The 13,540-nt window shown below is 35.6% G+C and overlaps 1 protein-coding gene across 3 annotated transcripts in view; it reads right to left on the bottom strand.

Annotated features, from left to right (window-relative positions):
- LOC124367315 (mediator of RNA polymerase II transcription subunit 13) overlaps positions 1 to 13,540 on the bottom strand; it is a 132,414-nt gene that overhangs the window by 5,320 nt on the left and 113,554 nt on the right. For all 3 annotated transcript variants that reach the window (XM_046824042.1, XM_046824043.1, XM_046824044.1), the window contains 10 exons: positions 13,211 to 13,434; positions 11,620 to 11,784; positions 7,865 to 8,042; positions 6,391 to 6,608; positions 5,191 to 5,385; positions 4,829 to 5,067; positions 4,289 to 4,431; positions 3,435 to 3,712; positions 2,082 to 2,360; positions 251 to 516 (listed from right to left, as the gene is read on the bottom strand). In XM_046824042.1, the coding sequence (XP_046679998.1) occupies positions 251 to 516; positions 2,082 to 2,360; positions 3,435 to 3,712; positions 4,289 to 4,431; positions 4,829 to 5,067; positions 5,191 to 5,385; positions 6,391 to 6,608; positions 7,865 to 8,042; positions 11,620 to 11,784; positions 13,211 to 13,434 (2,185 nt within the window). The remainder of the gene's footprint in view (positions 1 to 250; positions 517 to 2,081; positions 2,361 to 3,434; positions 3,713 to 4,288; positions 4,432 to 4,828; positions 5,068 to 5,190; positions 5,386 to 6,390; positions 6,609 to 7,864; positions 8,043 to 11,619; positions 11,785 to 13,210; positions 13,435 to 13,540) is intronic.

Genomic DNA, 13,540 nt, shown 5'->3' with positions numbered 1-13,540 from the left:
GACAGATTTTGTTGAGTAAAGTACTGTTGGAATTGTTATAAAAATTACAAAATAGTTTATGACTTTTATACTTTTTTTGTTATTTGACTTTTAAAATCTCCAACAGGCACCATTTTGTTAACATTAACGCAAATAATACAAATTTTTAAAAGCTTCCTTTTATTTATTTATACCCATGTGCAACATTTGGTACATGTAGCTTTACTAGTTCTAGAGATATAAATTGTTTATAAAAAAATCGACATTGTACCTGAGGACATCCGTGGTGTACTGCGAGTCTAGTGGGTGGCCGGCCACGTTGCTCTGTTGTTGTAACAACTCCTCACTGTTCTGCTGGATGGCGGTGGAGTGCAGGTGCAAGGCATTCTTGAGGAAGGCGGGGCAGGCGGTCTCCAGGTGCGGGCAGGTGGTCCAGAACCAACGAGGCATGCGGCCGGTCGGGGCCGTCGACACGAGATACCCCAGTGCCAGCGGCTGCTGCAGTAACGTTCCCACCTCCTCACTCACCTCTCCGCTCTGTGGTGACGAGAGAAACATCAGAACTAATTACTAAGGGAGTATTTCCGATTTAAAGATAAATCGGATAAAATATAATCTTTTGTCACTGGGCTGTATACGTTTCACAACATACAGTCAGGTAAAATTACGTCGGATAGAAAACGTATCCTGGAATAATACGCTGAAACTTCAATTGTGAGGAATGAATGCTTTTTAATAATTCACTAAGGCACGCTTTTATCAAGGTGTGAATGAATGCCTTCTTGTTATTAAAGAAAAAATATTGTATTTATTTATATTTTATTCAATTGAAAAGATTTACAATATTTCTATTACTTACGAAGCAACAAAAAGAACTGCAATAGACTTGTTTGAATATGTACAAGAACGTAGCAAAAGACATGTTAATTGTACCCACATAACTTGTTAAGTTAGATAAATATTACTTATAAAGTGTGCACTGACTTTTGTACGTTTTACAGGGTCTCTTTGTATATTTCATAAACAAAACTTATATGTGTATGTGTGTTTTTATGTAAGAATCTGAGAATAAAGCTGCATGATTTGAAAGTAAAAAAAAAAAATATTCACATTTGAGAAATTATATAAAAGTATCCACATTATAATAAAATATGTTTCAAAAGTTTGAAATAGCCAAATTGTTGGAAATTTAATGGTGAATACAAAAATATATAATGTTATGGGGTTCAGAAATTAAAATGGAAATAATTTTTATGTTTTCAGAGAAAAGAGCAAAGTGGTAAATTTTCACCTATTTTCAATTGGTAAACAAATCAATATGTTTATTTTTATACTTTTTTATGAATTCAGCTAATGTAGGTTATAAGTAAGAATATTACTTCAAAATTAACAAAAACATTAAAGAAAAACAATATACAACACTTCTACTTCAGACTCCACAAAATCAGTCATGTCAGATTCCATTAGAATGTCACGGATATGACGCGATCTACACGGATCACCCATTCTGGGGTATTAAAGTCAACAGAGTGCTAGAGCTTTGCTTAATTCGAATAAAAAACTTCCAAAAAAATAAAAAAACAATTTGTTTACAAACATCATTTTCCGCTGCACAGAGGTTAAAATAAAAATCACATCTGGGATAACCACACAGATTGTTAACTAGAAACAGGATTAAAAAATCAAAGACCACTAAACATTAAAACAACTCATAGGCTTTTGATTGATGTACAATTTATGTCTTTGACTGCGTAACAGCTGTTACCATGTGACATAAAGCTATAACAGTATGTACAGGAAACCACCAATGAGATTTCCTGCTCCATATAAAAGCCAGTCCCCACATTTAAACATTTGTTTGTTTGGTTTAACTTTGAGCAAATAAACACATTCAGTGTGATTTTACCAATTGGTGTAAATATTAAGTCTCATAACTTTTCCCAAACAAAACAAAATTTTTTTCTAAATCCACAGAAATGCCATCATTGTTTTAGATAGTTTGTATTTTTTAGCACATTTTCTGATCCTAGATTACGTGATTCCTTCTGCTCCAAAACCGAGCTTTGCATTAATAGGAAAATAACACCAGTCGGCGGACTCACCCTGGAGGGCCCGTTGCAAGGGTAAGGGCTGTGGTGATCGTCAGGCCCGGTCATACAGGAAGGGCTGCCGGCCTGGGAACTGTCCCCGCCGCGACCGCGGGGGCTACCCCCTGGGCTACGCACACCTCCTGCCTCCGCCTCCGTCTCCGGCCACTGGCTGAAGATGTCGTTGAAGTCACCCATACCCTCAGGCATGTCGTCGTTGAGGGCGTTGAACAGCTCGTCGTCCCCCAAGTCAGGCCCGTTTATCTGCTGCTCTTGGAATGCTGTCTGAGACGACTGCAGACAAACGAGTTCAAACACGTTAGATGTGTGTTTAGCATCAGTAATTGCATTGTAGGAGGTAAAAATTAATACTCATAGTTTATGACATAAAATTGCAGCCTGTAATTAGAGAGTTCTGTAAAACTATGGATAAATATTGAATTATAAACACAAAATTGAACATTACTTTTTTGAAATTTATGAACATTTGAAAAATAATGTTATTAGGGATACAATATTTTAACTTCTGAAAAAGATTTTGGTTTGAAAGGTCAAAAGACAAAATTTAATTTACTCCAAAAACTGGCTTAATTAAACCCGTCATGGAAAAAAAACAGATTAAGTCTAATCTACCAATTTGTGTTAATTAAACTGTGAGCGTTACATTTGGTTATTGGGTGAGTTTTTGCAAAACATCACTGACAAAAATTCACTTGTCTGTCCGTCCTCACAATATCTCAAGAACAAATTGAGCAACGGACTTAAAAATTTACATCTAACTTCATTTCTACATAAGTAACATCGTGTTTGGTGATGGAACATGTTATAAAAAAACACAACATAGAATGTTAGTCGAATGCTATGGGCTTTGGCTGAGCATTTGCGTAGCGTGACCATCCACAGGATATCTAGTATCTCAAGAACAGTTCCACTTGTAGATTTTAAATTCTGTATGAAACTTTATTTCTACATAGACAAACAAGACTCTCATAATAGTGTATATCTCTCCATGGGATTTGGCTGAGCATCATTGAAGCTGAATAGGTTGACAAAATTTATTTTTTGTATGGTTTGTGACTATAAAAACTTATGTCTATCTATCCGCAAGATATCTTGAGTATGAAATGAGCTACAGAACTGAAATCTTACAAGCTCAGAAAAGCCTGTCACGTGACCTGTAGTATGGTCTACTCATACCTTGTAATATTGTATACTCTGAGTATTTTCCGATTCCTGGACCTTCAGTGGATGTTTATAAAATATTCTTAGTTATGCAGATATAGAAAATGTTCTGATTTTTTAACATTCCAGGAATTTTTGTTTAGTTGGCACCCTGTTATCTATCTACTAGAGAATATATTGTAATACCTGAGTGGTTGCAGAGGTTGGGAACACGAGGATGTGCGTGCAGGTAACGTCTTGGGGCGTGGAAAGTTGACATTTGACCGACTGCTGGCTAAACCGCTCATCGGGCGTAAACTGATCGGGCATCAGCCGTAGACACGAGTCAGGCTCCAGCGAGACCAGACATGCAGACAGGATGCAGGGTACGTCGTGCGGGTACGAAAGGCTGCACTGCCCGCATATCTCCTTCAGGTGTTTGGAAGCTTTCAGCAGTGACTTGCGCGACAACAACCAGCTCCATCCTGCACAACCGGTTCCAGGTTGGTGATTTGAACAAGTCAAAGGGGAAAATTACAAGAACAATGTTGCAAGGTTTAAATGGAACACGAAAAAAGGCAGTAAAATTCAACTAAAATATGGAAAAAAATATTAAGCCCTGATAAGATTGGAATAACTTCTCAAATTTTATGATTAACAATATTATAAAAATTTGTGAACCAGCAAATCTTTACAGTGACATTTCTTTTGAAAGTACGAATTGTGAAAATTTTACAAATCTATTTACCTACATCAACAAAAGGAATTATTGAGTGAGTAAGTTACACTCGATCTATGCATTTTAAATGCAGATACAGACAAATAGTAACGTTCAAAAGTTCATTGATTGACAGTTTTCTAACTGAAATTATAAGTAGTCTTTGCATTCTTTACTGAAATGACTTCTGTTTCATTAAATGATAATAAATTCATCTTTTTCCACAATTTGATAAATTCAACCTTATAAATTAGTATTTTAAATTAAAACGCAACGTTTACTTTTAGCGTAAGACCAGTAACAACCAAGTAACCACAACTTGTCCCCAACACGATGCCTTTACCTTTAAGCTCGCCGTGGCCTATCCTCCCCACTCTGCCTACCACCAGCCTCCAGGGAGTGACTCCTTGAGACATCACTCCTAGGATGAAGTCCATCAGCTTCTGGAGACCGATTCTCCGAGCACTCGCCTTTCTTCTTCTACTCCTGTTCAACAGAGACACTAACAATGTAGTTCACAAGATCAAATAGACTATAAACATGGGTTTAAAACTGGAAAATACAGACACTACGAATTCTGAAGACCAATAAAAATGCAGTTATGTCAATATAGATTATACACCTGACACTGATATACAACAAAATTATCTTTCATTCAGTATAAAAGTTCAAAGAATCTGTCATTAAAAAATACTTTGTTACCACAAAGATTTCTGTGAATACTTAACAGAATCACCCGACTTTGAATGTTGTATGACATCAAGCTACGAGCAAATTTAAGAGTAGTGTCCTTTTTATGCTTGTTGCCATTGTACGTATATTTTACGTTCTCAGTTTACGTTGAAGGATTATTTACGTACGCTCAGATGGCTGTGTACGTTACCTGTTGGGTATGTGTACGTTGATGGTGGCGGTCTCCAGTAGGTGTCCCTGTTCATCCGTAGCAGACGCCAGCAGGAAGCGTTGGTCCTCACTAAGACAGTAGCTGACGTACAACACCGAGCACAGCTGCTCCGAGCTGAGCGAGTCACCCTCTCCACCGCCCCCGCCGCCCTCCCGTCCCCGCCCCTTGGCCAGGATGTACGGTGGCGTGTACACCTTGTAAGGTGACCTGTTCTTTTCCTGAAACATCATAATCCGTGTGATGATCTACAACTAATGCGAATACAAGGTTTAGTGCAATCAGTAAAATACCAATACAGAGACCAAATTCCCGTACCCCTCAAAACCACAGTCTGAACTTACATCTTTGGTTTTAAGGAAGAGGTCCGTGCAGGCTGCCGTGCCGAAGCCGGTGAGAGCTTTCACCATGTTGGTCTGGTGCTGAAGCTGCCGCCGGCACTGGGAGAACACGGAGAGAGCTGTTGCACGCATGTGGTCGTTACGCCGCTTGCGGTCTCCACTGCGCCCCAGCTCCACGATACTCTCCAGCGATATTATCTGTCACAAACATCACCCATATGACAGACCACACTATCAGTTTCTAGCCTGAACTTTTATACAATTTTTTTGGTCTAATATAATTTGTAAAATTGAAACAGGCGGTTATTTACTCAAAATTCCCTGAGCATCCCCCATGGCTTTTCCTATGATTTTCCTCACAGCTATTCCTAAAGCCTCCCTGAAAGTAAAAAAATTAAAACATCTCTATTTTTGTAAATCCATAATAAAACCTAGTGATACTCTTAATATTTGTGCCAATTTGATATAACGTATATAATACTACATAGCAGCTGTTCACCAAACTAAATATTTTTAAATACAGAAGTTAAATGTTTTACTTTGAATTAGACCTATATAATTGATTTAAATTTAGATTTATTCCATACCCCCTTCCTCGAAGTCAACTCCTAGTTATACCACTGGTTTGAGTATATCTACATTTTTGATAATGTACAATTTCAAATTTTGAATTTCTCCACCTAATGCTATAGTTTGTTTGAAATAACTTGGAAAGCCTATCTCTATTGTGATGTATGTATTTCCAACGATAATTTTGTTATCAATAGTTAGTTATAAATTATGGTATTATTTGTTTTTTTCTAGGAGAGTGACAACTATATTACAAACCTGTATATACATGCATCAGAGCACAAACACAGTTACCTACTAGGTTGTGAGTACCCTAAAGAACATTTTCCTTGTATAAATGACATTATTTATGTTACAGAGAGCTATTATTTTATTTACTTGTTACACTATTAGTAGTCGATTGTCATTTGGTTTCTTTTATCATATTTATTATTTAATTTGAAAATAAAGCCCAAAACTTTTTTGAGCCAGAAAAGTTTTACTGTTATTTTACTAACATTGAAGGATAACAGTATTATGTATTTAAATTATTTAGTTGACACTTTGTATTCACAAATTCACATCGTATCGAAGTCTTGTTGTTTGTGTTAATAGAAATGTTGTAACACCTTTATTTTGTCACGAATAACTGACCTGCAGTGTGATGTTGGCTTTGATGTTGTCTGGCAGTGCAGCCAACACGTTATTGAAACACCGCAGCAGGCCCAGGCACGCCAACCGTTGCAAATCGCTAGAGTCACTGCCCAGTGTGAAGGGCTCGACCAGATACACCACCAAGGCCGGAGGCTCACCGTTGTCCTCCTCGTGGCTGCTGTCGCCGCTGCTGCACGACTCTCCTCGCCCACTGTCTTCTGCCAGAACAAACCGTACTCTCCATTACACTTGATTATAGATCTTATCTCTCCATTCCAGAACAAGTAACATACATAGGTGATCTATAAATAAATGCCCAAATCCACTGTCAAACAGCTACTATTATTTATGGAAATAAAAGTTTCTACCAAAACTTATTCAATTCAAATCGTACTGAAAGTTTTAATATCAATCATACAGTACTGCATTATATATATAATTGATTTATTAAATACAATTTTAATGAGTTTGTCAAACATAAAAAATTGTTCTGTTTAAGTGCCTTCCTAAATTAGAGTTAATTTAATTTAAAATGCATTAAATTTTTTTGCACTCTGTTAAATATTACCTAGAGCTACAGTTTCTGGAAGATTTACTAGGCAAAGTTACACTTTTACTTGTAAAAGCGTACACTTATGGCAAGCAAAGTGTAAAAATGTTTTGTTTTGACCCAGATTATTTTTACTTTGTTACCCTCGAACTGGCAGTCATCTTTTCCTCAGATGGCAGACCATTTTGAGTGTTTTGTACCCGTACCTTATAAACATTTTGTAAAAAATACATTTTTACTATAAACCTATATGTGTAATACATTATTTTGTTCATGAAAATGTGGAGATCAAAGTCAAAGTCAAAATATCTTTATTTACATAGTCTTCAAGACTAGTAGTGGCGTCAACTACTAGTTTTTGAAATAAAAATAGATAATTAGAGAGATAATTATGGCATAAAAATATTATGCATAAACCATAAAAAATGACTACAGTATTTTTGTTTTATTTTTTTTTAAAGTAATGGGCCTCCCCCTGACAAAGTGTGATAATATTATAAACATTGGAATCTGATATAGCCAATTTATTCTTAATTTTATCCAGTTTCAGAAAGTGAGTGTCAGATCGACATTATAATGTTGATTGCCAGTTCTAGCGTTAAACTGATTTTGTCAAAATATACAGTTATAGTTCTAGGACCCATGTCATTCTTTTTGGACCTCTTAAGACAAAAAAAAAAATGGAAATTAAAAAATAGTAATTAGAAAAATGTTTTAAAACTCTAGGACACGCAATGAAACAGTTTTTTAACAATCTACTCAACAACAAACTGAGCAAGCAATTCATTGGTTCTGTAATTGACTATAAACGAGTGACCCTCTGCAAATTTTCTCCCTTCACAATGGCGATGGTTTCTTTAATCTTCCTTAAGATTTTGTTGCATTAAAGAGTCATACCCAATCTTGACTGAATCAGCAACTTACCCTGGTCAGAAGACTTGGGTGTGGAAGGTTGTCTGTCTTGGCTGTCAGGGGTGGAGGGTGGCGGCATTGGCGAGGGGGTAGGAGTGGGCCTTGGCGGGCAGTTGCCTTCTGGCGGGTCCAACAAACTCCGGTCCATCACTACTTGCGACAGGTGCGGGGCTAAGTGGTACCTGCAGACCTGGAATCACACGACAGTCAGGTATTAGGCTAGTTCTAATTTTAGATTTAGACGAGGAAATTGTTTCTGTTATAAGTACACACGATAATGATCAGTAAATTTTACATTTATATAAATAACCCTTAATTTATACAACTGGAAATATAGTTATTCGGTTATAGTTATATAGTTATTATAGTAACACTGTCCAAGTAAACTAAGCTAAAGTTCATAACTATGAGCACTGAGTGGAAAGTAGGCTATTTATCTATTAGGCTATAAAAAAAATTAATGCTGGAATAGATGACAAATAACTATCAGCTAAAAACGACATATCTATACTAACATTTCTGTAGTGTTAACAGACTTATTTCTGTTCAACAAAAATGCCCTCCCACAATAAAATCTTATAATAAACTCTTCTTATAATGTATCAACGTTATTTAGGCACGGGATTAGGAAAGAAGTGAGCAATCGAAAGCTATATGCAATTTAACATACATTTATGTATAATCATATTTTAAAACTCTTATACATACACCTTTTTTAACATTTACGTGGATATCTGGTTTCTGGTTTGTAGCATTAGTACAGTTTTATATATATATGTACAATAGTTTATGTCTTCTGAAAGTAGATGAAATTTTTAACAAAATTCTTATTTGTATTTTTAACCCTTTGAGTGCCACAGCGTCGCTAATTTTGACGTTTCGTATTTCGATAATATTTTATATAGTACACGATTATTTTGGCCAAATAATCAGACGGCTGTATTCAATAGGTTCCAAACTATCAATAAATACGAGTTTTATGTTCTTTCTCTACTATTTTATCTGCGAAACTTACGTTGTTTGGGTACTTATCAAGAAGCCACTATTTTTGGACGAGTTTTCCTTATCGGGGACAAAATATATTACAGTATTAAAAACAACTGACTTTATTTAACCTATTTTGGAATTTACAAGTTATTACGACAATCAATTAAATTAAAACTATAAGAACAACGTTTCATTATTCGAAAATGTCAGGTCATTCGTGTGTCTATTTGGAGACGATTTGGAGATAGGAAGTATGACTCATCGAGTATTTGTCAATTCATTATGGAAGAAGGAAAGTATAATGAAGTTTATTTTTATCTCTGATAGGGAAAACTCGTCCAAAAATAGTGGGCTGTGATAAGTACCTGTACGATGATTCTGTCTTCCAGTCACGCGACGTAGCGGACGAGTACCGTGTTGCGTAACGGCCTTTCTTGTTGTTTATGTGCCGATAACCAAGCATTTGAGTAAATACAAAATAAAATAGTAACTTATACAGTATTTTACTGTATTTCTTTACAAAAGTAATGTATGATTTGATTTGTGTTCAAGCGAAAAACTTGAATTTTCAGTGTAAATATTATTAGGGTTATTATTTAGTAAATGTAAACTTTTATGTAAATATGCTAGCAAGTATTTGTTTCTAAATCTACTAATCATATTTATTTGTGTTGTATTAATGTTTTATTAGATTTATTGGGAAAACTGCATCATTACTAAGTAATTTCTAAACTCTAACAAATGAAGTACAGTTTATAAAATGTCGGTACTGGGTAGCATTTTGTTAATACATATAATGCTATGTTTTTAAAATTCTAGAATAAGATATTACACATGGGTTTTATTTATAATCATATAGCCTTTACCATGGTATAAAGATAAAAAATCTTAAAAATACCGTATAAACACAAATTAGGTCAAAACTTAACTTTTTATACAAAAGTAAAAAACTTTTTTTATAAATACTAAAATTTTTATATTTTTATAAACCAAATTTTATTTGTAACGATATGTATCATATTTTGCATTTAATTAAAAAAAAAACAACAACAATATGATGGAAATCTGTTTGGTAGTTATTTTACAACAGCCTTTTTCCCAAAAGCTTACAAATATGCGAAAAACAGCGTGGCACTTTATGCATATGCCTTTGGAAAATACCCGTGGCACTCAAAGGGTTAATTAATAAAACAAAACAAAAAATAAAACCCATGCACAAAGCTCCGAAATAGCCTGAATTACAAGATAAAATGACTACCACATTTCGAATACCATTTAAATATCTTCCATACCTCTGAGCTATTCTAGAAATTGTCAAAACAAAACAGGTTGATTCATCCTGAAATTCTGTTTTGGCGTCAAGACACTTTCTTATTTCCTTGAGTAGACAAAAAAAAATCACTTGGTGAAATGCTCAGACTGCACACTGGATAATGAGCCATTTAAGCACTTAAAGCAAGTTTTGTGTTACGTTATCAGCAACCACGGCAACAATGACGAAAAAGTGAAGAAGCTGGAGAACTATCGGTATTTGGTGAAGGTGGTTTGTATTAAAAGGGTACTCTAAATTAACCCTTTAAGCGTCATGAAAAATGAGACCTGATCTTTGATAAAGTTACAATTTTTTTAAATTTCCAATGTGTAAAGTTAAATTTATTTTCGTTTCTGTATGTCAAAATAGAGTTATTTAACGGTAAATAAAATTCGTTTAGCCTTTTTTGGATTACCTAGGATAATTTTTAACTTTTGAGAATATCGTAGAATAGCAGTGTAGTTGTCACTAATATTTTTATAATTTATTCAGTAAGTATGGGAATGAAACACAGTTTTATAGACAAACGTATACTATATTACAAACCAATAAAATTAGAAAAATACAAAAGTAGACAAAGAGTGTTTATTTAGTGGCGGGCTGTCACAACTGACATTCCACGCGTCTCCCGCAAGCCACTGTTATCGCGTGGACTTTGAACCTTCTTATCGCTCGGCAACGTGTAGGACAGCCTTGCAGGGCTTGAATTATGTTTCTTGCTTTGTGATAACATCCTTATGACCGTAGTAAAATATTAAAAAGTTTGGGGTTGACCAAGTAATTGCTCAGAATTACCAAATCTTCAAATTCCGAATCGTCTGGATAGGCCATTCACACGAATAATGGTAAAAAACACTAAATAAATACTGGAAACTGCTGTATTTAATATGAATAATTTACTTTAAAAAGAATAAGACACAACAGAAAATTAGCGATAACCGAAATACATATGCGTGTACCGGACGCTTCTCACTAACAACTGGCTAGATGCCTTGACGGGAGCTCCCGTCAATGACTTTGTGAAAGGCGCGGGGCCACGCCCGCTAGACAGTGTTTGGCCAATTAGAAGCAACTGCCACTCCCATTGTAACAGAATTCGAGGCAGGGCAACCCGTCTGTATGTCGCATGACGACTAGAACCATCTAACAGCAAAATATTCAACTAACATAGCAGTAAGAAAATAAAGAATGCAAAAACGCGGATCCACGGCAATAACGTTTTGAGCTTGTAGTGGCCCTCCGCGGATCCGCGTCAATAACGCTGGAAAGGTTAAGTTGAAAGGTGTGGCAGGTGTTGAAGTGAACTAGGCAACTATATTAAAAAATACGAAAAGTACATTGAATCTTAAAATTAATTTGGCGGTTGCAAATTTTTTTACAAAATGACCCTTATAAAGGTCATTTGAAACGTTGTAAGCGTAACAGTACCCTAAGGGATGTCTTGTCAACGTAAACCTGTGGGACTCACTTGAGCATAAAGTTTGAGCATATTGGTGGTGGAGTTGTCGCCCAACATGGTGAACCACTCGTCCACAGGCTCCTTGGCCAACTTGATGGCTGCCTTGTTGCCGACACGAAGGATGCCGTCCCGCAGCACCTTGGTGATCGGACAGTGTCGACCCAGCCTGCACATCTGTGGCAACACACAATCATGTGATATAGCGGTTACAGCAAGGTAACAGATGTGACCCGACAGTGAGAGTGCGGTTGTTTCTTGTATTGTAGAGCCGATCCAACAAGCGCTTTGTTGTCCAATAAAATTTTTTATGCAGAGCTAACCGTAGGACCATGGATGACAGAGGTTGAACTTCAGAACTCTATAATAAAAACGAGGCATCTTGTGTTTAGTTTTTGCCGCACAAAAATCATGGAGGCATTGCAATTTATTAAAAAGATATTACCTAAACCAAATTAAGATTGAGTGCTTTTAATCCTTTCCGGACCGGATCCAATGTGCAAAAATTTGCAAAATACTTTTGAGGGTCAGGGCAAAATCTTTTTACAGAAAATCGATTTTCTGACACATTTTGATATGAAACAGTGTAATAATAAATTTGCACCAAATATATTTTTGACAGTTTTTTGGAAAATAAACACATGCTGATATATTTTACTGCAGTGTTGCCAGAGCACAACAAAATTTTCCTTTAAAAATAAGCATTAAATTCGTGGTTCCAGAGTTTTTATTTATATTTTTATAAATTACATCTGATAAATATGCTATTTTATAACAGTTTACAAAAACATAAGTTACTATGGGATTACTTTGATTTTTCAGATGTACCCAGACCAAGCTAAGTGTAAATACTGTCTCTGTTCACTTTTAGTCTAGTTATCTTGTTTACAATTATTCTTACAATGTTGTATACTTCTTAAAACTTTATATACCCGCTATCTGAAAATCTTACAGGATATCTAAAAAACGCAAGAACAAACGTAATTATAAGTGATCTGAAAATTCTAAAACACTATTTTGTTTGGCGCTATAATACATAGTAACTATAAATAATATAATACATATACTGTATACAATTCCTTTTCCAAAACTTGAATAACCACAATCTTGAAAACTTAAAAAAAACCACCATATCAAAAAATGTGAAAGAATAAAAGTGGTTTATTATTATTTAGTATGTTTTAAAAATGTAACCTTTGGTGTCTAAGTTGGGAATTGATTGAGTTACAATCTTTGTTCAAATGCAAATAGTAGCCATCTTAAAAATTGTTATTGGTTACGGCTGACTAACAAACTCATCCAAGCTATGTGCAAGTACTGCCTTTGTACCAAGTTTAGTCTGGATAATTAAAAATTTACGGCAGTTATATCATGTTCATAAGCTCGCTTTATATTGCATAAGTCCATACATACATATGTATACATTTTCGGATAACGGTAGTTTTTGATTCTGGGGTCATGATCGTATAAAATGCAAAAACTCTCCTGTAATTCATTAGGACAATTGTAATTAACAGATTTCTATTAAATCTACCTAAAAAGTAATTTGTCGAGATTTACCATCATTGCAAACTGTTTACGGTAGACAGTGTGGACTACATACCTCGTACGTGGAGCTCAACTCGCGGAAGAAACTCCTGACCGCACCAAGGACGTAGTCGTTATCTGGAGCGACCACGACGTACGCAATGTCCCTGGCGTAGGAGTATGGCTCTAGCAACAACTTCTCCCAGTAGTGTAGCGAGTACGGTGCCACGGAAAGCCAGTCCTTCTCGTGTCCCACCATCACCTTGGGAATCGGCTGCGGCTCACATCTGTCGTCCGTTCCTGAAGCGAATTTCACAACTTATAAACCAACCGAGGTTGAATCATATTTTTAAGGTTTAAAATGAGTGGTAGAGCCATACACAGGAAAACCCCAAAATTCTTAACT

This window comes from Homalodisca vitripennis, chromosome 8 (assembly GCF_021130785.1).
Source record: "Homalodisca vitripennis isolate AUS2020 chromosome 8, UT_GWSS_2.1, whole genome shotgun sequence".
Taxonomy (NCBI): Eukaryota; Metazoa; Arthropoda; class Insecta; order Hemiptera; family Cicadellidae; genus Homalodisca; species Homalodisca vitripennis.
This window is presented reverse-complemented; position numbering and strand designations above follow the sequence as displayed.